The 17,473-nt window shown below is 41.8% G+C and overlaps 1 protein-coding gene across 1 annotated transcript in view; it reads left to right on the forward strand.

The window, feature by feature from the left end:
- The window catches only part of wbp4 (WW domain binding protein 4), a 58,185-nt gene extending 42,469 nt beyond the window's left edge, over positions 1-15,716 (forward strand). The window contains exons 7-11 of the mRNA XM_067993434.1: positions 2,142-2,212; positions 4,079-4,154; positions 4,852-5,084; positions 13,377-13,549; positions 14,952-15,716. Coding sequence (XP_067849535.1) covers positions 2,142-2,212; positions 4,079-4,154; positions 4,852-5,084; positions 13,377-13,549; positions 14,952-15,159 — 761 coding nt within the window. The 3' untranslated portion in view covers positions 15,160-15,716. The remainder of the gene's footprint in view (positions 1-2,141; positions 2,213-4,078; positions 4,155-4,851; positions 5,085-13,376; positions 13,550-14,951) is intronic.
- The last annotated feature ends 1,757 nt before the right edge of the window (positions 15,717-17,473 follow it).

Raw genomic sequence — 17,473 nt, forward strand, 5'->3', positions numbered from 1 at the left:
TTGCACTAGAATTACTGATCACATGAACCTTGTGTAATATTAGCTAGAAGAGCCTTAGTGAATTCCTTGCATCCTGCCAAAAAAATTGGCTCTTTTTAAAGCCAGAGTGAGTAAAAGCCATTTGGTTTGAAGTAAATCTTGCTAAAATGTTATGGACTGGGACCTTGAGGAATTTAGTTCCTAGTTCAGGGCTAAGCTGAGAGGATATACTTAACAGGAAAGGCTGAACAGACTGGAGCTCGTTTTTCAAGAAAAGAGAAAGCTGAGGGGTGGCCTAATAGAAGTCTTTAAAATTATGAAGGGGTTTGATAGGTAGATGTAGAGAAAATGTTTCCACTTGTTGGGGAGACCAATACTAGCATAAATTTAAGATACTCACCAGTGAATTCAGGAGAAATTTCTTTACCCAAAGAGTGGTAAGAATGCAGAACTCCCTACCCCAAGGAGTAGTTGAGGCAAATAGCATAAATACCTTTAAGGGAAACTAGATATGCACGTGAGGGAGAAAGGAATAAATGAATATACTGATAGGGTTAGATGAAGAGGAGTGGGACGAGGCTCATGTGGAGCATAAACGGAGGCATAGACCAGTAGGGCCGAATGGCCTGTTTCTGTGCTGTAGATTCTATGTGTTGTACACTCGACTGTCAACTGGAGGTGCCCATAATTGTATAAAGTTGAATTATGACTATTCGGAAGTATGCAGATTTAAATGGGAAAAAATTGTAGCAGTACTGCTGCTAGTGTAACATATTGTGCCACAGAATGCCTACTGCTGTAACTCAATGAGTTCCTGATCCCTATATGGAGGTTGATGTGCTTCCCCGACACATCATAGAGTAGTCAATGGAAGAGGAGTCAATGAAAGGGGAAATGTTGACCTCAGACATAAGGAATCGTCAGTGGATGGGCAAGTGTTTTCCTTGGAGGCAGGGAAGAGTTAAAGGACACATCAGCTTGAACCATTCTTGTGCATCTTCCAGTTGGCCATTCACCAAGTGCACTGCCATTCACCCTCTCTCTGAAATAGGAATGGTGAGGAACTTAAAAAGAAATGTAGGAAAAACTTTTCCAAAATATGTAAGGTCTTGATTTGGGATCAACAAATCTCATGTCACTACCACTGAAGGGAAGGTTTAACTCCCAATAAAACACGCCAAGTTGAGTACAGAATGGCCTGTTCCAACTACAGGAATTAGTTCTATTTAAAAATAAAGTCTTGTTCTGTGGAATGGTAGGATGTGGATTTGCAGCGAGACATTCCTCCATTTACTGAGGTTTTGGTCTATTAACACTAAACTTCATCAATGTATTGTTCTCATCAAATGTTTTTTTTAAAAACTGACAGAAGAGTAGGTCCGTTACTAGCTTGTCTTTAACATCTCTGCGGACCTCGCAAAATTTGCATGTTTATATATGGTGCGCGTCAAATGCTGTGCATTGCTGCTACATAGCTTTCCATCGATGTGCGTAATTGTAATCTATGCAGTATGTATTTAAATAGCGTACTACAATACTTGAGGTAAATATCAATTACTGTATTGCCCTGAAATAAATAGGTGGTACAATAATTGCACAGTTTTGTCTTTTTAAATGTGTTCTCGTAATATTGACAGTGCAGCCCATCCTGCCATTGTACCCACTGTATATCTAGGATCAGAGCAATAGCTTTTTAAATGTGTACAAATAAAAACGGAATGATACAAGCAAGACTCACTGTACGTTTTCTCTGAGTGGGTTTAATCTGTCATGCAAACTTCTGTGGGAGAATCTTTAATCTCCTTTAGATGTTCTCAAGCTTAAAGTTTGATTTGCCTTAGGTGACTCTTTTAGTATTAATGAAGCAAAATAAATTTGCAAAGTAATTAAAGCTGTGGAACTGTTCGTGCTCAGTTAATCGCAAGTGCTAAAATTTGTGCTGCATAGATTATAGATTATAAAGATGTGTTGGAACCGCTCAAAATGATTAAATCAAATTGTTAGCATATGCTTTCATGAAGTGGTTTGTGTGTGTGTATATATTTCAACGGCACTGCTAGATCGTTGTATTCTGTATGGAAATGGGAACTTGTAATATACAGATTGTGTTCAGGCCAAGTACCAGTGAGAGACTCACAGGCAATTATTTCTTCATTGTACAGAATCACAATGGGAAAAGCCTGAAGGGTTCCAAGGGAGCTCAAACTTTGTGCAGAGTGAAGTTGCACAACAGGTACATTGTTGGTTTGCATTTGCCTACCACATCATTGAGGGTTTTTGTATCTGTGGACTCTTAGTGCTCTACATTAACCATTACTTTAAGTGAATGTCCCCTCTAGCAGACACTGTCCTGTGCTTGCCGGGAGGGGCAATTAGTTTGAAGTAAGTGCACTTCTATAAAACTATAACACTGGTCTATTTAATAGTCCAGCCTGATCATACAAATAAAGCTGGAGCCTTGGGCTGTTTTCACATTTATAAGGTTTGAGCTGGCAGTATTCTGACAAAACTGCAAAAAATGTTACTTCTGTAATCTTGTTTATTTAAGTGTCTTCTGAGATAATTTTGTGCTTTTGGATATCGTTTCTCTGTACTTCGAAAATGAAGCTGGTACTTCACCTCTGACGTGGTGGTGTGTTGTGCTTTGATGCTTGTTGAGAACCCAGTGCATGTGGAGTTTCCAGGTGAGAATTCTCATTGGTTTTAAAGGATCATAGCCCATCTAATCTCACAGCCTGGGAGGGAGGAACAGAAGGCCCTTCCACTTCCCTACCAGCATGTGAACAAGTGCCAGGTATCTGCCTCGCCTCGGTGAGATCACCTGACTTGCCACTCACTCCGCTTCGGGTGGGAAGTTGTATGTTGTGATCTCCTTTGCCAAAGTTGAAAGAAAGAAGGTTGAACAGAAATTTTTGAACTTATTGGAGCTGGGTTCTCATGAAGTCGAGCTATTTGTATTCCAATTTCTTTGCCTGTCATAGAGTAAACACAACGCCCAGAGCAGCATAAGGAGGACACATTTATTTAGTTGCTAAAAGGTTAAGCAGCTATGAAATTCTAATAGCCTTGAGATCCATAATGTTAAAGTGCATGGTGTTCTTGTTTCTAAAATAAGGCAGGGATTAATCTGATATGGATCAATAACTTGTGCAATCATCTTTTCAGATGAGATATTAAACTAAGTTTAACCTGTTCAGGTGGACATAACAGATTCCGTGGCACTATTTAAAGAAGAGCAGGGGGATTCTCCCGGTGCCTTGGCCAATATTTACCCGTCAACCGACACCACCAAAATGGCCATGTACCTCATTGCTGTTTGTGGGATTTTGCTGTGCGCAGATTGGCTGTCACGTTTCTCTATATTACAATAATGACAACGCTTCAAAAGCAGTTCATTGGCTGCGACGTGCTTTGGGACATCAAGGATGTGAAAGGCGCTCAATAAATGCATCTTTTTATCTCGTTCTAATCCAGATCTGCGCTAGTTGTTCTGTTCTCTCAGATTAGCCCGTGCACTGGTTCATAAACAAGAACACCATGCACTCAACATTAGCGATCTCAAGGTTATTAAAATTTCAGAACTGAAGGTTAACCTTCCAGTAACTTGAAAATAAGCATGTCCTTATGTTGCACTGGGTGCTATGTTTCACTTTATTGACTGCTATGCTGAAGAACAAACCTAGTCATCTTGTCCAGTCTAATTTACCACAGCACTGATGGCGGAGTTGTGCTGGTTTGAACACGTGGTTGTCGTGGTCTTATACAGCAGCCACAGTCAAACAACACGAAGAGTGTGAGATTTCCTGACACGCTCTACTTGCTAGTGTCTGCGAAAGCAATCGGGACAAAAGCAAACTGAATGTAATTGGAGCTGGTTACACTTTGTAACCGTTGGTTAACTCGATAGCAGACTAACTTTCAAAGATCCATCCGGCCATAGAATGTACTAATCAGGAGTTAAAAATGAATGAATTAAAACAATCCCCAGATCAACTGTTGATAGTTTCCATCACAGTAAAACTAAATATTCAACACCTCTATCTGTGCAGTTCTAATAATGTACCTTGCCTCACTGTTTGCATAATTGCATTCTTATCAGGACCTTTCAGCCTCTTCATGGGTACAAGGACTTACTCCAGAGGGCTGCACCTACTATTACAATGTCATAACAAGAGGTGCGTATACTGTTCATGAGCTGTTTATGTTTCAGTGTTTGGAAATTGGTGGTGTTCCAGATTCAATTTTGCTGACTGAATTTCTAGATTACAGTATATGACTTTTGATTTCAGTTTGACATTTACTATGATAGCTGCTTGTTTTTTGTTTAGTAAGCCAGGCTTCTGACAGGCATAGAAAGCCATCCCAGTGTTTGAGTCTCCGAACCAAACTACTGAGCAATCTGCACCGGTGGTTTCTGTTTGCCTGATGCACATTGTCCCCCCACAGAGAGACACTGACCCAAGTGCACAGAGCGTCGGTGTAGGTTGGCAAAGCAAAGAATCAAGGACGCCCTGATACTGCTGGAGTTTAACCAGCTAGAACTGCATGCCTTAATAGTAAATTTCCTACTGCTTGTACAGCTGAGACCAATCGAGCTGTTGGGGCAATGGCTTATCTGGAGCCGAGTGGGAGGAAGCCTAGGTCCTGGTAACAGGTCTAACCCTGAAGGTTCCATTAGTGAGCCAGAGTCCAGTGCCCTGGGATACAGCAGACCTGCTTGCTTCAGTTAGCTGAGTGAAAGGTCTGCCACAGATGGTTGACTTGGTTCCAGACCTCGGTCATCAGGCTGCTTTGTCTCCAAGCAGACCCTTCTTACCTGGCATTTACTCTTTATACTCTGCAATAAAAGTTTCATTTTATGGTATTCCTCAGAATCGCGATGGGAAAAGCCAGATGACTTCACCTCTGCCAGTGAATGCTCAGATAAGGCTGGTAAGAATGAGCCTGAGCCCACGGGATCCTCCCCAGCCTCAGAGTCCAAAGGACCCACAGCTGCAGAAACAGCTGAAAAAAGCCCTGAAGGTCACCATGCAGCAAAGGAGGAACAGCAGTCCACAGACACGGAGGCTACCGAACCACACCAGGAAACAAACGTCCCTCTCCAAGTAAGTTGGTGCTTTTAATATGAAACTACCTCAACCCTGATAGAACCTCAAGATAGGGTCAGCCCTGTAGGGAAGAAGTAGACCGACTGAGTCCTCGGGGCAACTACTGTGTACACACATACTCAGCCCAGTCACTCAGCTTTAATAACTTTGGGCTGGTCATGCACCAATCAACTTCTCCACCCTAAACTCACTGGTATTAAAAATAAGCATATGGTGCAATGTGAAAACTGTAATTGGGTGTGCATGGATTGTAATACAAGGCAACAAGAACAGGAAACTTTTCCGTTCAATTTATTTGGGCTCCACTTGTCTTTTGTCAATTAGTAATTAGACCGTTTACATTTTTTTACAGCTGTAAGAAAACCTGAGAAAGAGGGACACAGAGATACATGTCCAGGAACCAGTCATGAAGCACCAAATTTAGTTTAGAATAGAACCATAGAAAATTTACGGCACAGAAGGAGGCCATTCGGCCCATTATGTCCGCGCCGGCTGAGAAATGAGCCACCCAGCCTAATCCCACTTTCCCGCATTTGGTCCGTAGTTCTGCAGGTCACGGCTGTTCAGGTGCACATCCAGGTATTTTTTAAATGAGTTGAGGGTTTCTCCCTCTGCCACCCTCTCAGGCAGTGAGTTCCAGACCCCCACCATCCTCTGGGTGAAAAGATTTGTCCTCATTTCCGCTCTAATCCGTCTACCAATCACTTTAAATCTATGCCCCTGGTTATTGACCCCTCCACTAAGGGAAATAGGTCCTTCCTATCCACTCTATCTAGGCCCCTCATAATTTTATACACCTCAATTAAATCACCCCACAGCCTCCTCTGTTCCAAGGAAAACAACCCCAGCCTATCCAATCTGTCATCATAGCTAAAATTCTCCAGTCCTGGCAACATCCTCGTAAATCTCCTCTGCACCCTCTCCAGTGCAATTACATCCTTCCTGTAATGTGGTGACCAGAACTGTACACAGTACTCAAGCTGTGGCCTAACTAGTGTTTTATACAGTTCCAGCATAACATCCCTGCTTTTATATTCTATGCCTCGGCTAATAAAGGAAAGCATTCCATATGCCTTCTTAACCACCTTATCTACGTGTCCTGCTATCTTCAGGGATCTGTGGACATGCACTCCCAGTTCCCTCACTTCCTCTACACCTCTCAGTATCCTCCCATTTATTGTGTACTCCCTTGCTTTGTTTGTTCTCCCCAAATGAATTACCTCGCACTTCTCCGAATTGAATCCTTTGAAAGTCGCAACCAATTAGTGACCCAAGCCTTACATTCAACCCCCCCACCCAAGTTGCGCTAAACCTCAGGTCCCCCTCCGTAGTGATGCTGGAGTAAAGTCCCTTTCTCCCATGCTTCAAAACTCCAGCCTGTTCCAGTAGTGTCAAACTCCAGGACTCCCACTCGAGTTCCACCAAACCGTAGAACTACCAGGGCTACCAAAGTGCCAGATTGCCCCCAGTGCAGCTAAACCCCATTATCCTCTTCTCCAGTACTGCTAAATACCAGATATCTTTCTCTAATTGGTGCATCTTCCATTCCACCTCGCTATGTATTCTCAGTTTTAGAATGGTAGGGGATAAGAATTAAATACATAGGTTAAGGGAGATATGTATACATAATATAAAGACAGTTGTGAAATTCAATTCCCAAAACACCCAGAAGAATTCTGGAATACCGTTTAGTGGAATTATTCAGTCACTGTAAATCCGTGGCCCTGATGTTACCCCTACATAGCATAAATATCCCATGTGTTATAAAACTGCAAATCCTGTGACTCAGAGGGTTATCTGCTAGTGTGTGGTAAAGACACAGATTGACTGTCACAAACCATATCAACCTTCATGAAATGGCTTTGTTCTTTTGTTTTCTTACTCCTTACAGGATTTGTAAAGTAGAGTTAAGGAGATGGAGCAATTAAGTGGGCCAGGATGCTATTGTGAACTGTGGTCTCTAGCTTTGAGCCTAAACTGATGGGATGAAAGCACTCTCTATTAAGGATGTAAGAGTACCACATGAAAGTGAATTGTTTGCTGTTGAATTGACAATTTTGCTGAGGTCATGAGGACAGCTGATGTGGGAAAGGGGAAAACGTAGACTGGCCCAGTAGAGGGTGGAAGAGAATAAAGAGCTTTATTGTGTACCTAATTAGGAATTGCTTGATGCTGACACTGGGTTCTGAAAATTGCAACTATTATCTTAATCACAATTTATCTTAAACATGATCAGTTTCAACTCCTATTAACCTTAATCTACTGATTGGCATCTTTGGGCTCCCACCTATTTCAGCATTTTTGGTTTTAAAGGATCTTTGTTGATACTTCTCACATTCAAAATTTGCTGAATTTTTTGTGTCCAAAGTCTCAAAGAACTAAAACTTTACAAAGGGACCTGGGTGTCCTTGTACACCAGCTACTGAAAGCAAACATGCAGGTGCAGCAAGCAGTTAGGAAGGCAAATGGTATGTTGGCTTTCATTGCAAGAGGATTTGAATACAGGAGCAAGGATGTCTTACTGCAGTTATACAGGGCCTTGGTGAGACCACACCTGGAGTATTGTGTGCAGTTTTGGTCTCCTTACCTAAGAAAGGATATACTTGCCATAGAGGGAGTGCAGCGAAGGTTCACCAGACTGAATCCTGGGATGGCAGGACTGTCGTATGAGGAGAGATTGGGTCGACTCAGCCTATGATGCAGGGAGGATGTTTCCCCTAGCTGGCGGGTCCAGAGGAGGGGTCACAGTCTCAGGATACAGGGTAGGACATTTAGGACTGAGATGAGGAGAAATTTCTTCAGAGGGTGGTGAACCTGTGGAATTCTCTACCACAGAAGGCTGTGGAGGCCAAGTCATTGAATATATTTAAGAAGGAGCTAGATAGATTTCTGGACACAAAAAGCATCAAGGGGAATGGGGAGAGAGCGGGAATATGGTATTGAGATAGAGGATCAGCCATGATCATATTGAATGGCGGAGCAGGCTCGAAGGGCCGAATGGCCTACTCCTGCTCCTATTTTCTATGTTTCTAAAAGATCAATTATATATTTATCTCTCCAAATAATTCAAACAGCATGGGGTATGCTAGTCAGGAGAGTATTGTCTGAAGTTATTGTTCGTAAATTAAAATTACTAGAAGTAGTCTCCTAGTGGGTTTGTGTTACTAAACTCCAGACCCTCTATCACTGCCTGTGAGAGTCCCCTAAAGATTTGTTCGTAAACTCCAGACTACTCCATTGCTGTATGTCTGAGTCTCCTAAAGGTTGGTGTTATTACACCAAACCCCTCCATCGCTGCAAGTTAGTCCACTAGTGGTTTGTGTTACTAAACTGTAGGACCGCAGCATCACTGCCTGTGAATCATAGAATGGTTACAGCACGGAAGGAGGCCATTTGGCCCATCTGGTCTGTGCTGGCTCTCTGCAAGAGCAATCCAGCTAGTCCCACTCCCCCACCCTTTCCCTGTAGCCCTGCAAATGTTTTTCTTTCAAGTACTTATCCAATTCCCCTTTGACAGCCACGATTCACTCTGCCTCCACCGTCCTTTCAGGCAGTGCATTCCAGATCATAACTACTTGCTGCATAAAAAAGTTTTTCCTCATGTTGCCTTTGGTTCTTTTGCCAATCACCTTAAATCTGTCCCCTCTGGTTCTCGACCTTTCCGCCAATGGAAACAGTTTCTCTCTATCTACTCTGTCTAGACCCTTCGTGATTTTGAACACTTCTATCAAATCTCCTCGTAACCTTCTCTGCTCTAAGAGAACAACCCCAGCTTCTCCAGTCTATCCACGTAACTGAAGTCCCTCATCTCTGGAACCATTCTAGTAAATCTTTTCTGCACCCTCTCTAAGGCCTTCACATTTTTCCCAAAGTGCGATGCCCAGAATTGGACACAATACTCCAGTTGTGGTCGAACCAGTGTTTTATAAAGGTTCATCATAACTTCCTTGCTTTTGTACTCTATGCCTCTGTTTATAAAGCCCAGGATCCCTTCTGCTTTTTTAATCGCATTCTCAATCTGCCCTGCCACGTTCAATGACCTATGCACATATGCCCCCAGGTCTCTGTTCCTGCACCCTTGTTAGAATTGTACCCTTCAGTTTATATTGCCTCTCCTCATTCTTCCTACCAAAATGTATCACTTTGCACTTCTGTGCATTAAATTTCATCTGCCATGTGTCTGCCCATTCCACCAGCCTGTCTATGCCCTCTTGAAGTCTGTTACTATCCTCCTCACTTTTCATTACACTTCCAAGTTTTGTGTCATCTGCAAATTTTGAAATTGTGCCCTGTGCACCCAAGTCCATGTCACTAATAATATATATCAAGTAAAGCAGTGGTCCCAGCACCGATCCCTGGGGAACACCACTGGATACCTCCCTCCAGACCGAAAATCAACTGTTCACCGCTACTCTCTGTTTCTTTCCTGTCGCTGAGCCAATTTCATATCCATGCTGCCACTGCCCCTTTTATTCCATGGGCTTCAACTTTGCTGACAAGTCTATTATGTGGCACTTTATCAAACGCCTTTTGAAAGTCCATATACACAACATCAACTGCATTGCCCTCATCGACTCTCTCTGTTACCTTATCAAAAAACTCAATCAGGTTAGTTAAACATAATTTGCCTTTAACATATCTGTGCTGGCTTTCCTTGATGATCCATTAGTAGTTTGTTACTAAACTGTAGGACCCCTCCATCACTGCCCGTGTGAGTCCTCAAAGTTTGTGTTACCAAGTCCAGGACTCCTCCATGATTGCTGGTAGCCGTCGCTGAATAGTTAGTTAAATTGAAAACGTTCCCAGGTGACTACACCGTACGTCAGTGTGACAGTCAAGTGATATCAACCATCTCCTACAGAACTGGGTTTACATCCACATACACCCAAAACTTTACATCAATAGAAAAGCAGAGTATAACTGGCCCATAATTATCTGGAGTTTTAGTACTGGGGCATGCTTGGAATGGCCAATTCAAATTTTCCTGTTGAAAGTATTCTGAGAATACCAAGAATTTGTTTTTTATTTTTTAATAACTGAGAAATTGGCTCATCTGCTTTTGATTTTTTTTAAAAATGTAAATAATTCATAACTCATGTGTACTGCTTCCAAGCTGTTAAGTAACTTGTTTATTGTACGAGTACTATCTCTGAATAATCAGCTTCTATGTTCAAAAATCAGAGTATTGTATTGTGAAATTTGTTGACACATCCTTTGTTACATACCTAGAATTTACAGCACAGGAACGGGCCATTCGGCCCAACTGGTCTATGCAGGTGTTCGTGCTCCACATGAGCCTCCTTCCACCTTACTTCATCTCACCCTATCAACATATCCTTCTATTCCTTGCTCCCTCATGTGCTTATCTATCTTCTCCTTAAATGTATCTATGCTATTCACCTCAACCACTCCACATGAAGTGAGTTCCACATTCTCACCACTCTGAGTAAAGAAGTTTTTCCTGAATTCCTTATTGGATTTATTAGTGACTGTTATATTTATAACTCCTAGTTTTGGACTCTCCACAAGTGGAAACATCTTCTCTACGTCTATCCAACGAACCCCTTCGTAATTTTAGAGACCTATTGGTCTTTTTCCTACAGAAACGAGTCCCAACCAGTTCAGTCGTTCCTGATAGTTGTACCCTCTCTGTTCTGTGTCATCCTTTCAAAAAATGTTTGCACTTTCTCCAGTGCTTCCATATCCTTTTTGTCATCTGGCGATCAGAACTGTGCTCAGTACTCCAAGTGTGGTCCAACCATGGTCCTATACAAGTTTAACAAATTCTCTGCTTTTGAATTCTGTTCCTCTAGAAATGAACCCCAGTACTTTGCACTTTTTTTTTTAGCTTTGTTAACCTTTATTGCTACGTTTAATGATTTGTGAATCTGTACCCCTAGATCCCTTTGCCTCTCTACCCCATTTAGACTCTTATTTTCCAAGGAGTAGATGGCCTTCTATCAAAATGCACCACCGTACACTTATCTATATTGAAATTAATTTGCCATTTATGCGCCCATTCTACAAGTTTGTTAACGTCTTCCTGAATTTTGTCGCAGTCCTCCTCAGTATTAACTATGCCCCCAATTTGGTGTCATCCACAAATTTTGAAATTGTACTTCCGATTCCTGAGTCCAAATTAGTTTTGTAAATGGTAAACAACAGTGGTCCCAGCACCGATCCTTGTGGAACACCTCTTCCCGCCATCTGCCAGTCTGAGTAACTACCCTTAATCCGCACTCTGTTTTCTGTTTCGTAGCCAGTTTGCTATCCATTCAGCTACTCGTCCCATGACTCCACACGCTCTGACCTTAGCCATGAGTCTACCTTATCGAAGGCCTTTTGAAAGTCCATGTACATTACATCCACAGTATTACCCCTGTCTACTCTTTCTATTCAGAGAATTCAATAAGGTTGGTCAAGCATGACCTTCCCTTTTAAAACCCATGCTGACTATTTATTATATTTTCGGTTTCTAGATGTTTTTCAATTACAACTTTGATTAAAGATTCCATTGTCTTTCCTGTCACCGATGTTAAGCCAACTGGTCTGTAGTTCCTAGGATTTGAATATAGGAATAACATTAGCCATCCACCAGTCCTCTGGCACTATTCCCACTATTTTGGTACTAGGTGCCTCTGCTATCTCTTCCTTAGATTCTTTGAGTATGCGTGGATGCAAACCATCCGGACCAGTGGTTTTATCCTCTTTAAGTTGTCTAGTTTATCAATTATTTCCCTCCTATCTAAAATGTCTTGATATCCTTTTTGATCTCTTCTAATGTCATCTCCCTGGTAAATACGGAGGCAAAGTAACTATTCAATATTTCTGCCAGTTCACTGTCATTATCTGAGAGTTTATCTTGTGCATCCCTTAATAGCCCCTATCTTAATTTTTCTTTTGTTATTTATGAGTCTGTAGAATACTTTACTATTTCTTTGATAATTTAATTTCATAGTTCCTCTTTGCCTTCCGAATTCTTTTTTTGACTTCTTTCCTAACCTCTTCATATTCCCTTTCGTAATCCTCACTTTTGTTATCTTTGTACTTAACATATGCCTTTTTCTTTAGATTCAACTTTACCCTTCTCTCTTTCTTCATCCATTGTGTCATTATAGGCTAGTTTGTTCTTGTTTTTTTGGAGGAATATATTTCTCCTGAACTCGACTGATCACTATTTTAAATATTTCCCACTACTGTTTTATCTTTGTCAATATTTTTTCCCAGTTTACCTTTCCTAGTTCCATTCTCATCCCCTCAAAATTAGCTTTTTTCCAACCTATTACTTTGGTCTTTGACTTACTTGTGTCTCGCTGAACCATTATCTTAAACTTTATTATGTTGAGATCGCTTTTGCCTAGATGCTCCCCTACACTTACGTCTCTTATCTATTCTGGTTCATTTCCCATTACTAGATCCAGTAATGATTCCTCTCTTGGGTTTCTTACATATTGGGTAAAAAAGAACCTTGTACATACTGTAAAAACTCCATTCCCTTTTTCTCTTTCACTACCTCTGCTTGCTAGTTCATTTGGGGGATGTTGAAATCTCCCATCATTATTATTATGTATCTTTTACTCATTTCATAGATTTGCCTGCATATTTCTCCCTCCACTTCCCTTCCACTATTAGGTGGTCAGTAGAATATCCCTATTAGCGTGATCGATCCCTTCTTATCCTTTACCTCAATCCATGTGGATTCTGTTTCTATCTTAATGTTAGTTATATCCATTTTTCTACTGCCATTATGTTGTCTTTAATTAGTACAGCTACCCCACCCCCCCTTCCTTCCCTATCCTTTCTAAATATGTAATATCCTGCAGTATTTAAGTGCCAATCCTGTTCTTTATGCAGCCATGTTTGTTATCATAGAATCATAGAATCATAGAAGTTACAACACGGAAACAGGCCCTTCGGCCCAACATGTCCATGTCGCCCAGTTTATACCACTAAGCTAGTCCCAATTGCCTGCACTTGGCCCATATCCCTCTATACCCATCTTACCCATGTAACTGTCCAAATGCTTTTTAAATCCCTACTACATCTGATTTCTCTCTACAATTATTGCCTCCAGTTCCCCCATTTTGTTTTGGATGCTGTGTGCATTGCTGAACAGGCAATTTAATTTGTTTTTATTAATTATCATTTGTTGCAGTGCCATTTTTAAATGTTTAATTGTAATTCAAGGTTGCCTGAATAATCTTTAACTGCTGAAGTGCCCAGCGTTGGTTCCATAAAATGCATGTGTGTGTGTGCAAAGATTGAAGTTAAATATCTGATGTGTTGCAGCAGAAAAATACTGCAGGAGGTGGCAGTGATGTAAAGTCTCCTGAAGAGATGCACGACACAGAAGTGGAAAGCAATTTGCCCCAAGATGAGTCCCAACAAGAAGCAAAGAAAGACTTCAAGAAAAATATAGCAAACCCATATGGAGAATGGGAAACTATAAAAGAGGAGGAGGGGTGAGTAGCTAATCACTAATTTCACTAATCTTTCTGTTCACTCTCTGTTGAAAGAAATTGAAATTTCCACTGGTATTTATTAACCTGTTAATCACCAAATTCTTAATGAATTCTAAGGCCACAGAATGTATACTCTGTTTAACTCCGTTTTCCTTCACCCACCAGTGAATTTGACCGTGTGAGTGTTTTAAGGGGACCTTATCTGATTTTCTTGTTAAAAATGGTAACCTCACTAATGTCACATGACTTGTTCATATTGACCCTCCCATCTGGGAGAACAATGGATGGGCACCCCTTTCAGAGATTTACAATGTATAGGAGGACACTACTAATGTACCTTTGCTTCCCTGCGTTGTCTGTTAAAGGGACCTTTCTTGGCACAGCAGCTGTGGTCCCAAGGAATTGCCATCTCCTGAAGCCGGTCACCCTTACTGAGGTCAAAAGGGCTCCATATTCTTGACTTTAAATGTCAATGTCAAGTAAACCTGCAGGCTATAGGGATGTGACCTAATCTGGCCAGACATCACCGTGGAGCACCCCAGCTGCCAGTCACTTCCTTCCCAGGCACTTGCCACGCTCCTAAAGAACTTTGTGGATGTAAAGGGCCCCATAATGTGGGTGACGGGGAAAGGAGGAGGAGGGGCGGTATTGGAAAAAGCAAACCAAAAAGTGATCCGAAAGTAACATTGCAGCAGGATTTAGTTCCTGAGGATACAAGAATGAATCCACCATAGCTGGAAGATGGTTATCGTTTGGGTCATATGTACAGGAAAACCAGGAGAAGGAAATTACAGGGATAAAATTGTGGAATACAGGGAAAGTCTGGTCCTTGGAGTAGTTACAGTAACTTTGAGTAGTATCAGCCTTGGCTCAGTGATAGCACTCTCCCCTCTGATTCAGACAGTTGCGGGTTTAAATCCCACTCCAGAGACTTGGACACGTAATCCAGGCTGACACTCCAATGCAGCAATGAGGGAGTGCTGCACTGTTAGAGGTGCCGTCTTTTTGATATGTTAAATTGAGGCCCTGTCTGCCCCCTCGGGTGGACGCAAAAGATCCCACTGCACTATATGAAGAGCAGGGGAGTTCTCCCCGGTGTCCCGGCCAATATTTAACCCTCGACATGCACCACATAAACAGATTATTTGTCATTACCTCATTACTCTTTGTGGGAGCTTGCTGTGTGCAAATTGGCTGCTGTGTTTTCCGACAACAGTGACTACACTTGAAACATACTTCACTGGCTGTGAAGTGCTTTGGAACATCCCAAGTGAAAGGGGCTATATAAATTTAAATTGCTTCGATTGGTCAGAAGTTTTATTTACTTCTTACTGCCGTGTCTGCAGTATAAATGTTAATTGTATATTGATCTGTTTACTTACACATTTCTCACTTTTTTTAGTGAGCAGATAGACTTGCAGCTACCTACAGTGGAATATGGTTACTCAGCAGCACCAGTGATCGATGCAAAACATGAGCCCAAAGTCAAATTTAAACAAAAGGAAATAACCTCCCTGGGGGCGGACGCAGGAGGAGAGACAGTGTTTAAAAAAAGAAAAGTTGAAAATGGCAAATCCAGAAACCTGCGGCAGAAAGGGAACGATAACTGAATTTCAGCAAAATGCAATTAAAAAATGTTAAATATTATCTGGTCTTGATTGCTGTAGTAAAGGCAATCTGTCTAGATTTTCAACTAATGGAAATTAGTTGGGCTTGTTTGGTGTAAAATACTGCATTATTTTTAAAAATAAAATGTATCTTTTTAAAACAGCAGTATTGTTTTGAATTAACTAAACTTGTAAGTTTGAATAAGAGTGCATAAACCTGCAAAGCATAGTGTCACTGTGGTCCTTTTATTAGATTCATTTAGGTTTGTGATTAGTTTGACAGCAGCGTTCACTGCATCTGTCTTGAATTCTTTTGTTAAAACATTAAGTTTTTTTTGATGTACTAAATATAAAAGGAAATAATGTATGCCATGACAGCCTGTAATTGTTTGTGTGTTAAATGGAGCTCTGTAGTGTGTGTTGTGGATTTAATGATTCTTTAAACATAATCACATCTTTGCATAAAGTCTTTACAGAAAGCTGTTTAAGATATTTTTGCTCAATAATTTGTGTATGTAAAGATACATCTGTCAAAAATAAAATTTTGAAATGCCCACTGACGATTGAGATTTTATTCAGTGCTGATATGTTGGACTGCTAGCAGATCCTTCAATTCTGCTTTGTTGCAGCATTGGTTTAAATGTTAGAATGTTGCACTGAAAACAGGGGAAAAGGCTTTGCTGCCTAGCAGTTTTGGGCACTTCCTGCCAGCCAGAGGCATATTGTTGATTGCAGCTGTGCAGCCTACACTGCTGTTTGTTTAACTGAAGGAGAACAGCTTTGGGTGGGAATGTTAACAGATTTGGATATGGGGAGTGAGCAACGACCACTTGCATTTATATAGTGCCTTTAACATAGTGAAACGTCCCAAGGCACTTCACAGGAGTGTTATCAAACAAAATTGACACCAAGCCACATAAGATATTAGGACAGGTGACAAAAAGCTTGGTCAAAGAGGTAGGTTTTAAGGAGCGTCGTAAAGGAGGAGAGAGAGGCGGAGAGATTTAGGGAGGGAATTCCAGAGCGTAGGGCCTGGGGCACTGAAGGCACAGCTGTCAATGGTGGAGCGATGAAAATCGGGGATGCGCAAGAGGCCAGAATTGGAGGAGCGCCGAGATCTCGGAGGGTTGTAGGGCCGGAGGAGGTTGGAGATGGGGAGGGGGCCATGGAGGGATTTGAAAACACGGATGAGAATTTTAAAATGAGGTGTTCCCGGACCGGGTAGGTCAGTGAGCACAGGGGTGATGGGTGAATGGGACTTGGTGCGAGTTAGGATATGGGCAGCAGAGCATTGGATGAGCTCAAGTTTACGGAGGATGTAAGGTGGGAGGCCGGCCAGGAGAGCATTGGAATAGTCGAATCTAGAGGTAACAAAGGTATCAGAATTATGTTAGTGTTGAGCTTTAAAGTCTAATTCCCCAGTTGTAGCCTGTTTATACCTGAAGGTAGCAGGGAAACACTTAACATTGCTGCAAGAAACTGGGAAGGGGGTGTAGATTTTTTCCTGTGCTGTATGTACCTCACAGGAGTGACGCTGATGGTGGCCCTAGGATTGGCTGTACTGTGATGAATTACTGCTGCATCTGAAGGAGAGCAAGCATCACATAAAGGTGCCTCCAGCAGCAATGTTGCCCCGATTGCAGTATAAAGATGCTCCTCCCATCGGCACAGGCCAACAATATGCTTTTGCTTTTTGCTTTGTTGACCCATCTGGACCTCTTCCAGCTTATTGAGAAAGATAGTGGTCAGAAACCATGGGATAAACTTGTGTCTTCATGGCAGAGCAGATGGCCCACTTGTTATAGAACCACTCTGATTTTGGTTTCAGTGGAGTAAAAATCAGATGGGTCCAATAACAGGCTGGCAATCTCCACTAGATTACCGCCCATGCAGTGAAGATGAAAAGTTACCTAAGCCAAATTTTTGATGTGGCTCACCAAGGTAAAGGTCATTAGAATGCCAGCTTCTGTGATCTGAATGCAGGTTGTGAGTGCATGTCAAACATGTTCCTGTCATGTGCAAAACATTTCACATTCAACAGCAACTTGCATTTATATAGTGTCTTTAACCTAGAAAAATGTCTTAAGGAGGCATGGTGAGAAACAAACTCCAAGTCAAAGAGAGATTGAGGGGTGACCAAAATGTTGGGCAGAGAGGCGGGCTTTAAGGAGGGGAGGGCGGTGGAGGCACAGACAGTTGGGCAGGGAATTCCTAGAGAGTGGGGCATGGCCACTAATATTGAGGTTAAAGGAGGGCAGTATGCACAAGAGGCCAAAGTCAGAAGAGTTGGGGTGGGAGGGGTTGGTAATAGGGCTGA

Source organism: Heptranchias perlo, chromosome 11, assembly GCF_035084215.1.
Source record: "Heptranchias perlo isolate sHepPer1 chromosome 11, sHepPer1.hap1, whole genome shotgun sequence".
Taxonomy (NCBI): domain Eukaryota; kingdom Metazoa; phylum Chordata; class Chondrichthyes; order Hexanchiformes; family Hexanchidae; genus Heptranchias; species Heptranchias perlo.